The 21,608-nt window shown below is 36.2% G+C and overlaps 1 protein-coding gene across 10 annotated transcripts in view; it reads right to left on the bottom strand.

Moving 5' to 3' along the window:
* Positions 1-1,273: 1,273 nt before the first annotated feature.
* USP25 (ubiquitin specific peptidase 25) overlaps positions 1,274-21,608 on the bottom strand; it is a 90,186-nt gene continuing 69,851 nt past the window's right edge. For 5 of the 10 annotated variants that reach the window (XM_046900407.1, XM_025144801.3, XM_046900409.1 and 2 more), the window contains 10 exons: positions 20,153-20,350; positions 19,402-19,541; positions 16,377-16,490; positions 14,456-14,551; positions 10,899-11,077; positions 9,966-10,044; positions 8,002-8,081; positions 3,215-3,338; positions 2,360-2,555; positions 1,274-1,870 (listed from right to left, as the gene is read on the bottom strand). In XM_046900407.1, the coding sequence (XP_046756363.1) occupies positions 1,698-1,870; positions 2,360-2,555; positions 3,215-3,338; positions 8,002-8,081; positions 9,966-10,044; positions 10,899-11,077; positions 14,456-14,551; positions 16,377-16,490; positions 19,402-19,541; positions 20,153-20,350 (1,379 nt within the window). In that variant the 3' untranslated portion in view covers positions 1,274-1,697. Of the gene's footprint in view, positions 1,871-2,359; positions 2,556-3,214; positions 3,339-8,001; positions 8,082-9,965; positions 10,045-10,898; positions 11,078-14,455; positions 14,552-16,376; positions 16,491-19,401; positions 19,542-20,152; positions 20,351-21,608 lie in introns of those variants that run through there. The other 5 variants (XM_025144798.3, XM_040670653.2, XM_025144809.2 and 2 more) reach the window with 3 other exon arrangements.

Here is a 21,608-nt window from a genome sequence, read left to right as displayed (position 1 = left end):
TTCATACACAAGTTGTTTCAGGCCTAAAAAAGAAAAGGCTTCTGAGTAGTACTGTGATACTAATAGCTCGGTTTAATATAACAAATGGGTAGATTGACAATTATGAAACACTTCAATACTGAAAAAAGAGGAAAATACTCCTGGAAAAGGAAAACAATAGGAGTAAAAGAAAGAAAACCTTTGAAGTTAAGCCCACATTCTCTTTACTAGAAATTACAATCCAGTGTTTTCTCAAGAGCAAGTAATTTTCAAGACTGAAGTTAGCCTTTTCTTGAATGTAAGCTGCCCACACTTATTCCCACTACAATTCTAAGTGGTCTGAACTCTATCAATCCTTCCTCCTTCCCTCTTCCCTCTGTTATTTTGTTAGCAGAAATTAGAATATCCTCCACTAGAAAGCTTGCAATGAGAAGTTCAGTGCCGCTCCAATAAAGCCAACAAGCAAACATTCACATACTTTACTGTTCTAACACAAAATGTTCTCTATAACGAGTAAGAATCAAAATAGTGTCAAGGTAACAGGATTAATTACGGACACATTAAATTTCTTTCTCCACAAAATAAATAACATTCTTTGTTTAAACTAGACAGTTTCAGTTCTACAAAACAAGCCCTGTAGATCTTTTCCTTCGCTTCCAACAGAAACGTGGTTAGCACACACATAAGATTTCCGAGATACTTCGTTGCATCAACAGCAACACCTTTCAAGTAAGGGATTAGTTACGGTTTTACTTCTGGTCATTTACATAACTAAAATACCAGTTTTAAAAAAGAAAACCAAACTAATTAACCCTTAAGATTCACAATGTCCACTTTTTCAAAATCTTTATTTTCTCTACTCAAATCAACTGCTAAAAATTTTGCTTAGAGATTGTAATATATTCCTAATGAAAATAGTTTTGCTTTTTTTTTTCAAGTTTTTTTCTAAGAATAGAAGTGAAGTACCATTATTATTTTGCTTCAGAAACCAGTCCTTGTCATCAGAATATATGTGGCATAGCCACACACACACACACACACAAAAGTGTTCAGGTGCAGTATCATAAAGATCAGAAAAGTATATACAAAAGAAACCCAACTAACAGTGTATAATACTGCGACAGTTTTCCAGTATATTCACATACAGTAATCTCCGACTACCTTCATCTAACTGTCCATAAATCCTGAAGAATCTTGTCTATAAAATTGAGTTACCCATCAATATACTGTATCTCTCCTAAAAATACCCGTATTTTACACTAATATACAAGGTATCTGCTTGCAAACAGGGAAGTAGCCATAAATAAAACTTTATTCTTTCATTTCATTTACAAGCTACCAAGTACCATGTATTTACACAGCACTGGACACTTAAAGTAGTTGCAGTCACAAAATGATCCAGACAGCTGTTGATAAAGTAAAGGATCTCAAGATAAAAGCAAAGTAATACTGTAACAGAGAAGTGGCAAAAAAGCAGTTTTGCCATAATGATCAGACTTGCAAGTTGCATCAATTCTGGTTGAAACGACTGAGCGCCATGCGATTCTCAGCTTTAACTGTTTGCAGTCTGGCTAAAGTTTGTACAGTCATTTCTCTTTTGCAGTTATTAAAATAAAAAAAGTTAAAAACTATAGCAGCAACAAGCAAACCCTGTGACAGGAAGGCAAGGTTTAAGAACTAAAAAAGTTTATACAGTGTGCTCAGGAAGGTTGCAGAATTTATCTTCCATCGGCTGGAGTTCGACTGAGTGACAACATGATTCGGGCGTATCTTTCACACAGTTCATGTGTGGAGTAGGAGGGTAACTTTGGCGGATCATTGAAACCTTTAATCTCTGTAGAACAATCTAGTAGTTTTGGCAGGAAATCTGTCAGCTTTTCTTGCAAGTTAGCTGCAAATGAAAGAAAACAACCATAAGCTTTTATGTCTGCAGGTGCAATTTTCCTCTTCCTGCCCCAAACTGGCTTTTTTTTTTTTTTTTTTTTAAACAGAGACAGGAGCATGAAGAGTTTCACTTGAAATAATGCACTTTCTTTAGTGAATACTGAAGGACACATTGGTTCCTAGGAAGATGTTAGCATAAATACCCCTTCAAAGGGTCTATCAACATGAAGGTTTTTCCTTTTGGGAAAAAGAAAAACAAAGTTTCCTTTCAGGACATTGTTACATCTGGAAAATATTGCAGAACTTCATTATTGTTCATGGGGAAAAAAACTGCTGTTCATTTAAATGTGTACAGTATCATTCAAAAGTCATGGTAATTCAAAATATGTTACCAAAACACAAAAGATTCAGGCTCCGTTCTAGACACAAACCAAAACATTCTAAAATTATAAAAATCAGGGGTGTGTGAGAGCCTTATACTTTAATGAATACTTACGTTCCATTTCTTGTCCAAGATAGGAACACCAACGATTTCTCATATCTTCTACAGCAACAATATCTTTTTCTTCCATTTCATCCACCAGTAGTAATGGCAAACACGGGACAATAAGCTCATTCATAATGATCAGGCCATTATTTACTTCCTGATCATCTCCTGATTCAAACAGTGCTGCAGCATGTTCGTTTAGTTTCTTCACGTACCACCACAAAAAAGAAATTCTTTAAGTATACAGCATTTCACATTTTACCATTGTTTTTGTTTGCCTTATGGCAAATCTGCAATAACAGCTGAGCTTTAACATTCACAGCAATACACATACACTCTATTAAACCCTTTGATCTTGTACTATTCCTCACACCACTTCAGTTGATACCTGCCAACTCAACTTTTACAGCTGCTCCTTTTCAAAACTGAGGTCCTACCATCTGCTCTTGCCTTTTCTTGCGATTGCTAAGAAACAGGTGACACAATCAAGGAAAAAAAAAAATCATCTTCCACTGATACCCTTTTGTAAATATTTGCATCCCTGTCCAACTGCAGTAACACTGCGAGTTCACCCACCAATACTGCCCACTGTTGATTCTACCTAGCCCAGATGACAGTGAGCCATCACAATGGCAGTGAGCATACTACTTACAATGATAAAGAAACTGATTACTTAAAACAAACACATTCTTTATTGTCACTACATACGCTTCTTCCTCTCACCCTTTTTCTTATTGAAATCTTTGTAGTTTTTAATGAAAGATTTTTGTTTTTTGTTTTTTTTTTTGAAAATATGGCAACATGGTCTGATTTGTTGCTACGAGGAAAGTTCAACTTTTGCAGTATATTTCACCCTTCACTTACTAGCAAACATTCTCGTCTGTAGTGAGATATCAGCTCTTCATCATGCCCTCTGTATGGGCCTTTGGACAAGAGTTCTTTGTTATTCTGGTAAGCATAGATAAGGTAGAGCAAGGCTTCCATATAGCTAAAGCAAAGTAAAGAAACAAAGTTGTTAGATGCAAATTCAGATAACACCTATTTCAAGTTAACTACTGTGTTCCTCATAGGATATGTAACTTCACTTACTTGTTTGACTGTAAATCCAACCCTCCCCCCCATCCATCTCTTCATAATGTCGCTTTTTCTACCAGGTTTTCTTCTGTTGTATACATTAGAACAATGTATCATCAAGCTAGATAACTTGCACATGAAGTGTGATGCAAAGCTCACTGACATAAACCTATATCATTTCACCCACTTCAAAAATGGCTTTGGATTAACCTTGAATATACATGAAACCTTATTTTTTTCCTGCATGTATTTATGTCACATTAGAATTGATCTTCTATTGCTATTACCCTGATAGCATTCTCTGCCTGAGCAATAAAAATTAATCTAAAAAATAAATTGTGAACTTTCAGCCTCACTAACTTCTTTTTTGGACTAGTGAAGTACAAAGTGATGTACGATGCCACAGGAGCATTTCAAAATCAGAAGTATCTCTCTATTGGCACTTCTGTCTGTAATCTAAATGCAGATAATAAATACATGCCTAATTGGTGAAGGATGAGTGAAAGAGGACCTAAGAACCTAACTGTTAATAATCAACAGAGATCCCATCATGCCCTGTTTAATCATCTCACCTCACGCTACTGTATATCATTTCCAGCTAACACCTTAAATTGTTAATTCTCTGACTTGCAGAAACCCAGTTATGACAGACAGCCACTGAAAGCAGTTCAGGCAACTACCCTATAAACTATCCTATAAACAAGCAGTTAGATGACTCATTTTTATTCAAACAACTAGAAAAATCTAGGGAGAGAATTTTCTAATGGAGTATTAGAAGAACAGTATATTATGCACTCCTAGTGAGAACAGAAGGTCAAGGTTAGGGCTTAAACTACCAAAACATCAAACTACTAAAAGTGGCTAAAAATTATGTGTGAGCACACAGAGCACAGGATACATGAAAAATACATGTCAGAATTTTCCAAAGTAGGCAAACTCAAGACTTACAGTAAGGTCTCCCAACAAGACAACATAAAAAGAAGGGAAAAGGTTACTTTAAATAGCAATGGTTGCTTAAAGCTTTACTTTCAAATATCACTAGTTTTTCCTTGTAATCCTAAATATTTCCTACTTGAGTAATATATGACATACGTACAATTCCTACTCTCTGCCTTTTTTCCCTCAAAATACACAACTGTTTCCATTAAAGCAGGAAGTCCTATGGCCCTCTTCTCAAGTCTATGTCTACTCATGAAATCTCTCCAAGCCACTAACTAATGCAACTGACTCGACAGCAGAAACATTTATGTAGGAAGACAGTGGAAAACATGACTGCAAGAAACTGGGACTGATGAATACAAAGCCAGAGGAGCTGGACTTTCTATTCCTTTCCATTCTTGGTTCAGTTATTTGTGAAACTGGCTGAACTAACAGTGTCAACAACGAAGTTGATCGAAATTAAAAACTTGTACCTGGAAGCTGCCTTATTCCCAGATCCTCTTTTCCCCGCTCTGTCTTCAAGTTATGTAATCCTTACCTGAACCAGCAATAGTGCTACCTCACAGGATTGGAAGCCATTTTACATCACTATTATTGTAAAGCCAGGCTCAAATATTTTATATATCTTGAGAGTCCGAGGCATATTACTTTAGCTTAAATTAAGCAAATAGATGCTAGCTTTTTACATACGAAGTGTGTTTAAGTTCGAGTTTGTTAAGTCTGAACTTAAAAGGACACACACAGTTATGGAGCTCACTCGGTCTAGACTTTGGAAAGCACAGGTATTGATAAATAAAATTTCAACACAGCTTACAAAAAAAAATTGTCAAAGCTGAAAAATCATACTATTTCCCCCCAAAAATTAGAATCCAAGGTCTAGAGTTTGTTTGCTTTTCAGGCACTACCATGAGAACAAGCTACAAGCAAATGCCCTGCCGAGGTTCTTTAGTCAACTACGTTCACCTCACCTACTGCAGTTTCCTACTCAACAGTACAGTCAGAGAAGGTGTGCCTCAAAGACCCTTTAATTCTTCACCTGCCTTATGTGAAAAGGCCTTGTCAACCACCATAAAGGATCATGAGTGAACTCTGAAGGCAGGCTTGACTCTTAAATCATGTCTGCTTTCAGCAAAAAAGTTCAGCAAAAAAACGTATTCCAGGTCATTTTCAGAAATACTCAAACTGTTGTTCCCTTTGCCTTCAAAGTGCAGTCTTCCATGCCCAGCACTCCAATACCAACACCTCTAAAAGTAAGCTACTAGCATGGAAGAAGGAAAAAGTAAAACATTTTTAATGTCTGTTTTGTGTTTGCTTGGCATAGCACTACTGAGAAAATCAGATTCCCTGAGTGAAGGATGGTTTTTTGCTCCATCTAGAGATTGAGCGCTACAAGACATTAATTAGTGATTTTTCAAGTAAGAAAAGTTTGTCGATTTAGGGAGATAAGTTTCTGGGCAGGGGGGATCTCAAAAAAACTGAAGGTCATGTTTGAATTATGAAAGTCCACGTTTCTTAAGTATTTAAAGCTACAGTTTATGATTTCACAGTTAAAGGAACACTGAAGGAAAATCAGAATAGTTGATCAGTTTCGTCTCATTTTCAGAATATAGACTGTAGCACTGCCCTCTAAGAACGTAACAAGTTGTAAACCTCAATAATTACCTCAGGTGTTTGGGAACCAGTAGCTGAAACACAGGAATGTAATTTCAATATATGCCTTTAAAGTAAGTCAATGGATACCCGATCCTTACCTATCCTTTAAAGCATGTTTACCTCTAGTCTTAGTGTCTTTGCATTAAATACCACTTGAAGTATTTATAAAATTGCATTTACTGAGAAAGGGAATGAACACTACAGTTCCTGGAAGTTAGATAAGTCTGATAGTATCATATTTTTTACACTTCTGACCAATATCAGAATATAAAACTGGTCATTATAGGCTTGTTTTCTAACTGGGTCACTCTAATTTTTCAAATCAACATAAAAACTGGATAGCCATAACAAAAATACTGTTCAGCACAAACAGAAAGCTGTTTATGGTTTCTGTTAGTTTCCCTCCTGATGGCCTGAGGAGAATATACTACGGGAAGAAGTGGAATAGTGAAAACACTGCAATTTTGCAGCCAAAGCTGTCATCCTAGAGTTCCAATGTTAAGGAACCAAAAGTATTTCATGCTTGGAGTGCACATTATGTCCAGGGAAAACAAGATTCCTACATACCACATTGATGTCTTTTTTTCCTCTGTAAGGGATCCAGCAATACCAGACTGTTTTTTTTTGTTTGTTTTTTGTTTTTTCAATTAAGGCAGGCTATCTTCTGACCAACTTTTGTATACAAGCTGTTTAATACTAACAAAGTGGAATGTGCCAATTTAGATTAGTAAACGTACTAACATATCTAATACAGTGTAGCAAACCAAAATTATGGACTCACTGTGTTAAATACGAAGCTATTTGGTACACAACATGCAGACAAGAAACTAAGTTTGGCATATAGATACCACAAAATAGCTTAGGCTGGAAAGGACCTTAAAGATCATCTAGTTCCAACCCCTATACCAAGGGCAGGGCTGCCCCCAGCTCAGCTGCCCAGGGCCCCATCCAACCTGGCCTTGAGAGCCTCCAGCGACAGGGCTTCCACAGCCTTTCCAAGCAGTCTGTGCCAGTGCCTCACCACTCTCTGAGTAGAATTTTTTCCTAATGTCTAATCCAAATCTCCCCTCTTCTTCGTTAAAACCGTTCCTCGTTGTCCTATCGCTATCCTCTCACATAAAAAGTTGGCCTCCCTCCTACTCATAAGCCCCATTTAATTATTGAGAGGCCGCAACGAGGTCTCCACAGAGCCTTCAGTTCTCCAGGCCAAATAAGCCCAGCTTTCTCAGCCTTTCTACACACAGGTTCTTCAGCCCTTTTCTCATCTTCATAGCCCTCCTCTGGATCCACTCCAAGAGCTCCATGTCTTTCTTGTGCTGGGAGCCCTTGGCCTGGATGCAGTACTCCAGATGAAGCCTTATAAGGGCAGAATATATGGGGATAATCACCTCCCTTTCCCTGCTGGCCAGCCCTCCTTTGATGCAGCCCAAGATACAGGTGGCCTTCCGAGCTGCAAGCACACGCTACTTGCTCATGGGAAGCTTTTCATCCACCAGCACTCCCCCATGTCTTCTCTGCACAGCTATTTTCCATGTGTACACATATCCAATCTGTACACATATCTGGGACTGCATCAACTGAGGTGCGGCATCTTGCACTTGTTGAGCCTCATTAGGCTTGTGTGGGCTCAATTCTCAATCTTATTCAGGTCCACATATATGTGTACATATGGTACAAGAGAAGAAAGATTCTTAAGTCTGAGGAATACAGAGACCATTCAGAGTAGGAGAGAAGGAGAAATAGAAGTGCTTGCAGGGCACTGAGAAGAGTTCATGGCTTGATAAGGGACAAAGAAATGGAGATCAAAAGCAGGAAGTTGTAGGAAACTGATCTAGATGTGAGACTGAAGAAATTAATGAACTGAATAAACTGTAAATACAGTGAAGAACACATTAAACAGTTCTTAATTTTAATAATAACTTTATCAATGTTACATTTTGCCTTCAAATCACTCTATCACGTTTGAGTTCTATACTACCACTTACCTCTTTTTTTGGAAAAACTCCAATCCTACCATGAGAAACATGGTTGTTTCCCTGAAATTTCTATAGTCTTGATGCCATCTCTGCATATAAGAAAGGGTATATAGAATTTCATCCACAAACATGAAATACAAATATTTTACACACTTAGTGCTGAATACTCACAGTAAGTGATAAGGACTCCTATTAAGTTTGTATGTTGGAAAAGTCAGCCTGAATCCCCCCTCTCTCAATGAAAATTCTTAAATTCCTACAATATTTCTAGATGAGTTTCTGGTGGGATTTTTATTAAAAACATAAACAAAACACAGGAATGCATTACCACGTGAACTGAAAGGAACACAAAGGTTTTTTTTGGAGAACCACAGTCAGAATTATGAGAATCACTACCTTCCCCCACTCAAAAATTGGGAGGTTAACAGTCTGTTTTAATTCTTTTCATCACACACAGTTCTTTACTTTTCACACTTCAGAAAGGGAAAGAAAGTTTATAGATAAACTCAACATTAAGTTTCATTTAAGAAAGACATACAAAATGCCTGAATACGTGCAATAAGTAGTGACAAAAAGCCCAAATGGCTTGTATAGGTTGTTGAGTACTTCAGACTGTGGTGATGTTTACGTTGGTGCAAAACATTTATCTTGCTGCGTCACCGCTTATACGAAGTGACTATTAATACACTTTACAGGTGATCATTCTATGAGAAAAGATTGTCTTTTTTGCAATTGGTTAACCAGCTTTTAATCATTCATTAATAGTTAAATAAGGGACAAAATACCATAATACATAACCACCTACAGATTCAACATAAAAATCATGAGAAGAAAGGTTCTGTGAAATGTCAATCTTATACTGGACAATCAGTTACACAGTCTTCAGAGTAATCACCAACTATCTGCCTCAGGAAGATGGCATGTACCTGTAAGGGAAGAAGATTCCTCCCACTCCCTCACTTAAAGCTAAGCCCAGGATTGTTAATTCTACTTGTGCAATGTCTTTCAGAAAACTTAAGTTATTGAACCTCACACAGCCCAACACAAGACTGTAAGAGTTCTTTCACCCTAGCCTTTGAGGGCACATTTTAATGTAGTAACATCTACTGTAGTTTCTAAATCTGGTAAACAGAAATGTCAAGTAGACATTTTTTGTTGTTGTTTTTGTGGGCAAGATTACTCCCATGGTCCTCCTGAACAAGCTGTTTTGGGACCACAAGCATAACAGTGAGATTTAAGTGGTGCATTGGAATCTGCCCAGGATATAAATAAGGCCTTTGCAGAGGCCTTAATGAACAGTATCATACAGAATTGGAACTCATGTTGTAGTGACAGCTACAGAGTTAGCTTTAAATATGAGATGAAGTGTTTTGGTAAATATTAGTCAAACTTATATAACCTCTGCAATTTACTCCTTTCTTTTTTCGAAGTTTTTTTTAAGTAGCACAGGAGGAAAAATTAAATGCATAAATTGAAAATGCATGGTCTTAGCAAATGAAAGAATCTAGAGAAAGGTGCCAGTAAGAGAATGGGAATAGTTGCAAAAAAAGCTGGATGAAAAACACAAATGTGACCCTGAACCCTATGACCCATTTCTCTAGATGTTTAAGATTGGTCTTAGATCCTATTCAATTCCTTCAACTCACAGCAGTTTCTGACTACAGAAAGCCAACTGACTCACATGATGTTGAATTATGAAATACTGTTAGTGACGTCAAAGCACATTAAGGAGTACAACAGAATCAACCTTGACATTTATCTGTGGCTCGAATCCAATTTGATCTTGGAATTAAAGATGTGGAAAAAATGGCTTTAGATAAACTGGTCAGAGCAGCTTTCCTAGAAATAATTAATGTTTCAGGAACTAGTTTCACCTTCTCAGTGTAAGACAAAAAGAAATTTGCTAAGATAAATTCAGCTTATTGATAATTATTTGAAGTTACAGTTTAATTTACAGCATAAGAAATACTGACCTCATATTCCTCCATGTTTACTTCATCTGGCTTTATCATTTCAAGCTTAGCTTGAGCAACCTTCATTATGTTACGGCACCTTATAAAAAGCCACAAGAAATCATGAAAGAAATTTTAAAAGAATATCATCCATACAAAGGCAGTAAACTCAAACAGTTTAGAGTACAACCTTATACAAAACAGCATGGAAACACTGAAAAATCTGCTTTCTACTATGCACTGCATAATCAGCAGAAGGCATACTTTTCAAGTACATGTGATGGACACCCATACCATTTAAGAATTACTTCCTGTTTTATTAACTAAACTGTTGTATTACTCTTTTTTTCTCAACTTTGAAGTTCAGATGGCTTGAAGCTCCCCAGCTCTCACTTTGTGAAAGTAATATTAGAGGATTAGAATCAAAGATTTAACCGCCGTCAATAAGCAGAAGTCAGACTAACACTCTCTACCTTTCATTTTTTTTATTTTGTTTTAATAAGTATATGAAATTTCAAGTACCGGAGACACTGTCTTGCATTCAAGTAAGTTATTTGTCTAGTCTGACGTCCCATTTTAAGAGATGCCAGGCTTTGTTTTCTACTGCTGACCTTTAGGCCAGTGAAGAAACAGAGATTTCATGGTCTTAAGTGTTCCAAAAAATGGGTACAGAGAACTGTATACAACTAGGAGCAACACTGAGGATTTTTCCTTACTTCCTACCAACTTCTTGTTTACTCTTTTTATAGAGATTTTTATAGAGATTAAAACTTTTATAAAATTATTGTTTTACGCATTTTATACTTTCAAGCTATTAACTAGATGATAAAGCCAAATGTACAAACTGTTGTTCTTTTCACTACATGCGTATCGCATATCTGAATATAAAAGTGTGTCTTGACGCATCACAGAACTCACACAAGCACAGGAAGAGAGACATGCTGATCTTATTACCTTTCATCAAAGCTAAGATTGTGATCTCCAAACTGTTCCAATAATGTTCTCTCAATTATCTTCTTTGGTGCCTGGTTTTGGATGAAGTAAACTATTGCATGACGCAAACGGTAATCACATTCAGGTGGTGGATCTTCCTGGGCTAATTTTAGCAGTCGCGTATATTCCAACTTAATTGCCTAAATAATTTTAAAAACATACATTATTCTTTCTGGCTTTTAATTCAGACTTTTTAGACACTAGGAATAATTCATGCCCGTGGCCCGCTGACTACAAAAGAATTTTAACGATTCCATACCCAACCCTTCTAGCGAGTCTGAACTACAGTAAAAAAAAAAAAAACCAGAAATGACAAAGCTGCTCCTGCCTCTCCCCGACTAGGGCTGCCAAAACCCCAAGTGGGCCTGTACTTCAAAAGCAATCCCAGTCCTGCACGATATCACCCTGAAAGAAGGTATATCTAGTCCCTGAACAGGCTTCTTTAAGCATGTACTGTCCTAAAGCAGTATAACAGACATTTTACTTCAAGGATTTTTCTAAAATCTCTTAAGATCAAAAAGTACCCCTAATAGATAGTTCAAATGCAAATACACAAATAAAATAAATTATATGCAAAGTTTAATGAGCATGTGTGATTTTGAAAACAGTACGTCAGAATAGAAATGATTGTACAACAAAAATTTTCTAAGGAAAATACTTCAATATGGTTAGTATTAGCCTCCCGTAAGGCAAAGACAGACTCCCCACAGAGTATTTTAGGTCAACTTCGGAGCTTATAGGAAGAGTTCCCTTTGCCAGCACATTAGATTTTAGTATGTCTCATCTGCTATGTTCATTAGAAATTAACCATTGAAACTATACAGCACAAACAAGAACAACAAGAAAAATAATTACAAAATTATGTGACAAATGTTAATATATTCTGTAATTTCTCTCTTAAAATATGGAGGTGATCAAACTGCTGGCTAATGTTACTATCAATTTGAAACAACTGACCTAACACAGTGGCTGCACACAGTAGCAGCTTCAATACCACACACACAAAAAATAAAGCTACAAACCAGGCAGAAAATCCCCTACTCAATATTCCAAATCTCCCTGTGCCTCTACCTGGCAGTAGAATATTTCTTAACATTTATAACATAATATTCTTAACATTAACATAATATTCTTATTTCTTATGTTATTTCTTAATGTCTAATGTAATTTCTTAACATTTATAACATAATATTCTTAACATTAAGAATATTTCTTAACATTTAAATACTGAACATTTGGGCTACTATAGCAAGAAACATTATGTTTTGAGACTGAACACACAAGTAGGACTCTGTCCATGTAGGCTTAAACAGAGTGTGTGGAGAACTTTAAAACTTGACAGAACATTCTGCATTTGTATTTTAAAATACTAATGATATGCATTATTATTAAAAAAGAGTTTTGGAGAACCAATGATAATTATCAAAATCACACACAGTGTTTCTATTATCTTACATCATAAGACATTCTACCATTAGAAAACAAACACTGATAAAGTTATTAAAGCCTCTTTTCTGAGGTCGGCACAAAACAAAAAGCTATTACTATTTTGCATTTAATTCTTCAGAGAATTACTCAAACAGGAAAAATGCAAGAAAATCTAGACTTTCAAATACATATTAAGAAAAAAGTCAAATGTTATGCTACAGATTCATAATTTCTATATACTAAAATAAATAAAATAGAATACTACTCCTTCAAGCAAAATACAGGAAATAAATATTATAAGCTTTCTCACTAAGAATGTTATATAAAACTCTAAAAGCAAACATACTACAAGGAACTGTGTATAAAGTTTAGAGAAGTATGACTGATCAATAAGCATCTTAGCTGCTTTGTACTAGGTTAAGTATGAAGTCTGAAATGTGAAGTAGGAATCAAACTTTAGCAGTAACAATGACTCTCATCAAATGGGCTTTACCTGCATTACACTTCAATAAGAACATCACAGAAATAAACCTCAGTCTTTCATAGACGCTTGTTATAAAGAACAAACACATGTACACTGCTATGCTCTGGTTTTGTTCAAGTATCACAGAACCTTCCTGATAGTAAATGTAAGGAACAGGAGGGGTTTTCACCTCATACATTTCAAAACATTAAACCTGGTAGTAAGTAGAATCACTTCACCTGCAAACTTCCTGACTTAATATATTACTAAAAAATGAAGCATGTTTCAGTAGTGCTAAGTTGCTTTGAACAGGGTTCAGCAGAAAATGAGTAAGGAGACTTCTACCCTCCAACAATTTAGCTTTAAAAACACTTTCTCAAAGACAAATTTTGCTCCCAACCTCCACATTTCAACTGAGCTTTTCATCAAAAAGCTTTCATCATCAAAACACACTTCACATTAAAAATAAGTAAATAAATCAGTGTAATTAACCTTTCCGAAAAAAAAGTCTGGTTTGATCAGATGAACATGGGTTTTTTGTTTTGTTTTTTTAATTAAAACAGCTTGTCATTAAGTGAGAAATTTGAAAACACCGCACTGAATCCCAAACAAAACCCACTTCATTAAAGAAAGGCTATGGCAGTTGTCTCTTCGATGCCTGATGGTGGGCATGTTTAACAGAGACAAATGCAACACGGCCATAACATTTCACAGAATATCCATTTAAAAAAAGAAAGCAACACAAAAAAATTAAAACCAAACAAACAAACATGAGATTTAATTTTTTCCGTAGCAAAGGATTATAGAGGTGTTTTGGGGTTTTTTGTTTGTTTTGTTTTGGCCTTTTCTGGGAGGGGGTTTCAAATGTTTTCTTTCAGTACAACTGTACCATAAAAATTAAGTAGAAAACAGAATGTTATTCAAGAACAGGCAAAACGCTTTTTCCTCTCCTCCAGCAGATGAAAATAAAGCATCATATTTGAGAGGATTCTACAACATGTCAAAGTAATTCCCTTTTTATACTCTGGAAACTCAACAAATTACAAGCTGAAATGTTCAGAAGTTTGCATACTTAATAAAACTAATGCATGTTTTAATCTAGTTAGTGTGTAGACTAACAAACATAATGAGCGTAACATCCAATTCGCAGTAATAAAACACTGCATAAATAAACTGTATTGACATCAATTCCGTACAACAAAAGAAAATGATTCTGATTTAGTAAAATTCTTCTAAGGAGGAGAAAACAAGAACACTTCTCTGAAATAAACAAACGACTACACACTGGTGTGCCTTGGTGAAAACACTGCTGTCCCAAACAGTCTAATGAAGACATACTTTTTGTTATGAACAGGGGAAAAAAAAATACATATTCTTATTGATTACCCATCCAGATTTTATGCTACCTGCAGCTGAATTCAAGTCAGCATATTGCTAAATCAAGATGGAAATAGCTATAGATATTTCTCCCTAGCAGAGTTTATAATGTAGTAATATTTAAATGGAAGACTGATGCCATAGAATAATACTTATATGTACTGGAACAGTCTTAATATGCATCAAAGGGTGGAGGGAGAAGGTATATCTAACAAAAAAAGTCAGAAAAAATTGAAAATGTTAGTTGTACCTTAAAGAACCCTGCTTCTGGCCCACACCTGTCATAAACATTCCTGGCTTTACCTATAGCCATGATAATACCTTGCATGTTCGGGGTCAGCATGACCTGCCATAAGGGATTTAAGGTAAAAGTTTGGAATGATTAATATTTTAAGTTTTAAATTCAATATGCTTTTAGTCTCATGCAAGATAAAAAAGCAACTTAATGCATGCATACACTGAAATGGCACGTTTCAATACAAAAACCACTGTGCGTGTTCTGCAAATCAACCGCAGCATGTGTATATTGTTTTACTGCAAAACATACGACTTAAAGGAAGCTTAACAAAAACTGAACAAGAGTATCAAATACAATTTGAAAAGTACATAGTCAAAACCTCTAAGGAAAGAAGCATGCACTGGTTCAGCATTAGTATCCATCAGGAGTTTCATACTGAATGAGTGCTACCACACGGCCACCAAAGGATGAAGTAAGCTCTATCAGATAATCATCCAATCACACTTCATATATACTAGACACAAACATAATGACCTACGCTTTGTGTATTTCATACGTGTTTCAACATCAAAGTACAGAGACTCATTGCTACAATCACATTTCCAGACAAATTTTTAAAATCAAAACCAAAACATTTAACAAACACATCACCAAACATAACACACACATCTCACAGCTACTCACATCAGTTATACACAAGCAATATGATACCTGTAGGGTACTCAGAAAGGTCTTTTCCCTTTGATATCTGTGAGCAAGGAAAAACACTCCATCCTTCCCTGCCCACGGTCTAGCTAACACTACTGGCACAGCAACAAAAGCTGGCCTTCAAGAAGAGAAGATGAAGAGCCCTAAAACCTCCAGAAGAGTTTCCCCGCACATAAGAGCAGCATTACAAAAGCAAATAACTTACAAAAGAAACAGTAAAATCATGAAGAAAGCTAGCACCCTCTAAAAAACAATGGCATGTGGACAAGAGTGCCTTAAAAATTAAAAAAGGCATGTCTTTATGATGGAGACTGTACATTTGTGAGAAAACTAACTCAGTGTGATGATGGCATTTAAATAACTTTCTCCCCCGTCCCCCACTCTTAGTTGCAATTGCTCATAATTATGGGACAGAACTTCCTGGAATATCCTTTTACGCAGCAAAGCAAAAGCGTCTCATAGCCTACCAGTAACACACACCCAGATAGCCAAGAATAAGGGCTGCATCAAATCTAACCCCAAACCAAGCAGAGAATAAGCAGCGTTAGGGCAGAACAGTTTGAAACCCTGGCAGTGCTGCTTTCTGTTGTTAAAGTAGGCCAGCAGAAAATATTGTCTCCTGCAATAATGCGACTCTATCATCTGTTCCTCAAATAGAATCAGGGACGCTTACCACTCTGGGTCTGAACTGCAAAAACCAGCAGCAATTTACTTTTTTAAGCTTGGGAAAAATGTCACTTCCAGCAGCAATATCAATTTCAGGTTATTTCCGTGGATAATTAAATCCTCAAAGTCTAAAAAGCTTAACACTGGCAAATAAGAGATTGGACTTGAACGTTACCTTTATTAGACTGACAAGAAAGCACAAACATTAACATCACCACTCTCTATCCTGATATATTTAAAATAATGCAGTAGACCACAGGCTACCACTAGCATTTCAAGGACTATCTGGCCTAGCACAAACATTCAACTTCCACAGCTAAAAAGACAAATATACCTCCAGTGTACACAGTACCATGCAAAGCGTGCCCAATTAGAGTAGCTAGTGCTTTCCTTTCATACTTCATTACAAATTAAGACGTCGCTACGGATACAAATCATTAAGCATATAGTTATGCACATATTTGTTAGGTGTCATGATGTGCAAACATGCCAAAAAACTCTCAGGCAGCACAAGAAAGCACCAAGTAGGAGCGGTGCACACAATTGCAATCAAATGTACCTCATCGTCATAACCCCCCTCCTCTGACTCAATCACAAAAGTCCCTACATCAGGAATCGCCACCTCTACAACTCGCTGGTTAGGAGCTGGTTGAGCTGAGGCATTATGAGAGCTCTGCAGAAGAAAATCATGATCAGTATTGTATGCTGGGAGTGGGAATCACACAGCAGAGAAAATCACAGAGAGACGCAAACTAACAGGCTGATCAAATTAAATGAAATGCACTTTTGAAGTGCATTCCTGGCAAAAGTGATAAATATCACTTATATTCTCTGATTACTTACAGTTTATTTTAAGTAGCACATTTTACAATTAAGATAGAATTATTAAAAAAAGATAATTTTTTCCTTTATTCACAATTACATCTTCATGGGCTACTATGCCACTATAGCAGCTCTGTAGCAACAGATTCAAAGCATTTTTTTTTTTAAAGGATGAGTCTGTGAACCACCATTTCTTTTCATATTGTCATATCCTCCACCAGAAAGTTACTAAATATAACCGAGGTATCTGAAGAATTCGTGCTAAGAAGAGGCAAAAAGTCAAAGGCTAACATTTTCTGATGCACTGGAAAAAAAATACAAAAAGCCTCTAGCAATTAAGGTATTAGAAAGAATATTTAAAGGTGAGTTACACTGAACAGGCCTATTTTTTAGAGAAATAACTGCACAGAGATCCAAGGGAAGATCACATTAGTCACTGAAATTCTTACGCTACCACAGGCTTGTAAACAACGGAGATGATCTCAGCTACTGCATTCTATCACTTTATGATCGCCAGTTTACAACACTTGCAGCACTTCAACCTCAACTCTAATCTAAGCAAGTGTAGAGTGCAGAAAGAATTCTGTGCTGCTGTTCTACAGCAATCACAATGGCTTTATTTTCTAGCAAAAATTCCAGAAACACACACAGTATCCATTTACACCCAGCATTGAAGAAATACAAAGGAAGACTGCAGAGAAACAAATAAATAGAAAGAACAAAGCGCAGAAAATGGACACAAATGATCATGTGGTGAGAAACCAATAACTGTTAGACATTCTGATGCTGTTTTTCCTTTTTCTAAAATGGACAAACAAAAAGTGGAGGAAAAGGATGTGTGACGCCTATCAGAATCACAACGAAAGTAGAATAATTAAGAGTACGATGATATACTCCAAAGGAAGCATAGTTCTAAGTTAAATTCAGGTAAACAGAGAGTAGCTCTTATCCATTAATAGAGGACCCTCAGATTAGCTAGCAAGCAGCTTTATTTTTTAACAGCATAAGGACTCTGTAAATAAGAGAGTTTGTGGGATTTTGGTTTGTTTCTGTTTTGTTGGGTTTGGTTTGTTGGTTGTTTTATTGTAGGTGGTTTTTTATGTTTTTGTTTGTTTGTTTTTTGGGTTGGTTTTTTTTTATTTATTTTTGCTTTTAAAGAACTATTCCTTTTGTTGCAGAACAAGGCAGTAGGAATCAGAATAACTGGGATAAGTAGGCCCATACCTGCCTCACTCAGTGGCTTCCCAGCCACTATCTTGCAAAGATCTAAGGCTGATGATTGCGTACAATATCTAGCCTAAACAGAAAAACTTGATCCATGGAATCAGGTTTCTAAGATTTTTCCACATCCCACCAGAAGGATACTCAGAGATCCCAGAAAGAGGATAGCATCAGGCAAGACATTTTATCATGACCTGGATATCAGTATGGCTACCCCCTCGGAGATCATCCATACTACCACAGAGGTCAGTATGTGAGGTATTAACATGAGAGGTAGCTCATATTAAGCAGGCTCCCCCTTAGCTGGTCTCTGCCCTGAGAACTCAACAAAGCCAAGTATGCAGTAGCCTAAATTATTAGTGGTAGAGTACAGCTTAATATATGATTAACTTCCCTGCTGGTTTTGATTTGATTTAGCAGAGAAAGCATGCTCCTTTGCTCTCCTCACACAACAGGAAAAACTGATAGAAAACATTTCAGGTAGAAAAGTTAGCAAGTTGCCATATAGTTTTCAACAGTTTTAAAAAGATTTTCCTGTTGGCTCCAAAGCTGTCTGGGCCCAAACTGCTTTTGTTTAAAGAGAATTCGTACCAGAATTTAGGAAATTGAAATTTTGAGCATATCTAAGTTGTTTGTATCACTATTTGTTACAAGCTGTGTCCAAAGAAGCCATACTGTACATTTTGCATGTCTCATTCTGTGGCATAAGGTTCCAAGTCAAACAAATATATTACTTTAAAAGATGTATTTCTTTCTGGCAAACACATTGGCTATTCATATAGAGAAGCAAGACATACTCACTGAAAGAAAGGACTTAAATGTTTGTTTCTCTAGCAGCTCAGGAAGCAGTTAATTTCCAATTTCCAATCAGTATTTATTCAGACATGAAGTGAAAACAGTATCACCCAATAGTAATTCTTATTGCCATTATAACATATGCGTCTGCTTAATCACAAAATTAATTTTCATAAACTTGTGAATTTGCACTAAAACTACAGAATACTGCTGAACTAAGAGCTTTATCACAGTCCAGATTTTCTTGACCATTTTTGAGCTTTCTTCATCAGAAGAAGCATAATCAGAAAAAACTCTTTCTGATAGCTATTTTAAATTCCATAGCTCTTTCAAGATAACTCACATTCTCAAATTACTCTGGTAAAAAAATCAATGTTTAAAGCACCATTTCTCAAGTCTTTTATATGGAATGTCAATGTTAACTCCTCAAAAATAAATTGAACCACCTAACATTTTGAAAAGTTGTTTGATGGTGGGCACAGATATGATCGTCACCTGAGCAATATACTGTACCCTCGGCAAGTACTTCAATCACAGAGAGTACATCTACGTACAGTATTTTACTTCTACTATGTTCATTAACATAGTACACACTTTCTGGATGGACCTGTAGTGTTCAAGAGGCCCTGAAGAACAAATACATCTTTGCTCATTTTTGTTTCTCCCCTCCCCCTCACCTTTGAGCAGCTATTATCCTTCGCACTTGCAAAATAAAAGAATTATTTCAAGCTTGAAAATATCCTCACCGTATCCATTATAGCCTCTGGACCTCTATCTTCTTGTTCAGCTAAAGCTTTATTGATTGCTTGTACAGAATCTTCTTTTAAGTGCTTTGAAAGATCAGTTCTTGATGGCTGCTCTAAATATTCAGGTTCTCCTGCTTGAACTTAGTGACAGAAATAAGACAATTCCATATGTTAACAGAAGCATGAATTCTAAATTCATCAGTTTTATTTGGATCATTATCTCATAAATAAGGTAACCCACACAGAAGATGCAGGGTAGGTCACATCATTCACCAATCCAATTCTTCGTCAGTCTGTGTCTCATGACATTTTGAACACTTTCATATAGATTGACTCATTATTTTACATGAGGAACAAATACACCTGTACTGACTAGAGATCCATTAAGGCTTGAGTAAGGGGTGTTCAATCACGTTAGGCACAACTAAGAAAAGTAGTGAGGATCTCTGTAGATTTTAGTAGTATACTAAGGGATCTGCAGACAATTGACTTTCAGACATATTTTCACTTTGCAAAATAATCAAAAAAAAAAATAAGCACAAAACTGGGAAGGAAAAGGCAAAATAAGATAAAGAACCAAAATGCAAAAAAAAAAACAGATTAAAATTCAGTTACCTTGGTCAATAATAAAGTAAATAATTAAAATTCAAGATTACACAAATTAGTATTTCTTCCCTTTTTAAGCAGCTAAACAATTCATATGCAAACCAATTCATTCTATTCCTCTTGCAAACAAGTAGAAAGAGCTAACCTGGAGCAGGTGAGGGTGCTGGAGCTCTGGGAATCTGAGATAGCAATTTCTCCTGCTGTGCTTTCTGAGCAAGTTCTGCATCCCATTCTTCAAGTTCTTTTTCAAAACGTTTATTGTCTTCCTTAACATAATCCCTTAGATCAGAAGGCAATGTGTCCATTCCTACAAGTATCTGCCCCGTTTCTTTGTTAAACTCCTCTGTAGTAAATTACAAATTATATTTCAGACAAGAAATAGGGAGAAAAAATATATGTTAGATTTTCTCAATTTTCTCAAGTGAATTACTTAAAGCATGCAATCGTACATCAAATCTCCCAAACTGTCTTCCTTTTAACTTTTCTTACTATCTGTTGGGCACTCTTCTGCTAATAGAACATATTGCTACTGCTCTTTCAATCTCTGGACAAATTCTTAGGCATCATCAGATCATTACTACTTTGAACTATAAGCCTTCTGGATCTCCAGAGGTCCCTCTCAATCCCTATGATTCTGTGACAGTATATCAGGTAGGTATGAAGAAACTGGAGAATGAATCAGCTCTAACTGCTCCCCCAGCAAACCCACCTCCAAATTAGTACAGAGCTCATAAACCTGATGGCTGCAAGTCTACTATTACTCTGGTAGTATAGAAACGTCAAGGTTATTATCAGTTTTCATTTAAAAACTGAACAAATGCACATTCTAGCTTTTCACTCCATGAATATACAGGAAAATAAAATTTTCAGTCATTTGTTATTGAGAGTGAGGAGGTACTGTAACAGACTACCCAGACAAATTTTGAATGCCCCATCACCTGGAGGTGTTTAAGGCCAGGTTGGATGGGGCCCTGGGCAATCTGATCTAGTACCTGATCTGGCAGCTGGCAACCCTGCCTGTGGCAGGGCAGCTGGAACTTGATGATCCTTGAGGTCCCTTCCAACCCAAGCCATTCTGTGATTCATTCTACAATTCTATGAATCAGGCCATTTTCAGTCAGATCCCTAACAAACGTTAACAGGGCCTATCAAACTCATACTAAAGGCCTTTCCACTCCCTCCCAGTATTTTCATAAGAGCCTTATAATTACATATAACTACATGACCTGAAAAAAAAAAAAAAAATCCAAATCCATAGATTTCTTTAGTTTAACATACAGTTGGTAAGGCCATAGAGGAATATATTTCAATATCCTGCAAAAAATGTCATGTTTCCACTCTCCAATAAAGTTTATATGAGTTCCAAAGCTTATGAAGAAAAGAAGATTTTAATGTCAATGGTCATTTCTGCATTTCCTTATTTCTATTCTACTCTTCAGGAGATAACACCTTCAAAACACTGAGCATATGATGATCCAAAATCTTTAGAAATCAGCAAACTTAGTCAATTTTGCTCTCTTAATCATACAGAAACACTACAATTATCTCTATTAATCTGAAAGTTGAAAATAAATTATTTAACCTGCAGAAGCAATTTCACT

Source organism: Gallus gallus, chromosome 1 (genome assembly GCF_016699485.2).
Source record: "Gallus gallus isolate bGalGal1 chromosome 1, bGalGal1.mat.broiler.GRCg7b, whole genome shotgun sequence".
Taxonomy (NCBI): Eukaryota; Metazoa; Chordata; class Aves; order Galliformes; family Phasianidae; genus Gallus; species Gallus gallus.
Note: the sequence above shows the minus strand (reverse complement) of the source record. Positions and strands in the feature narration are given on the sequence as shown.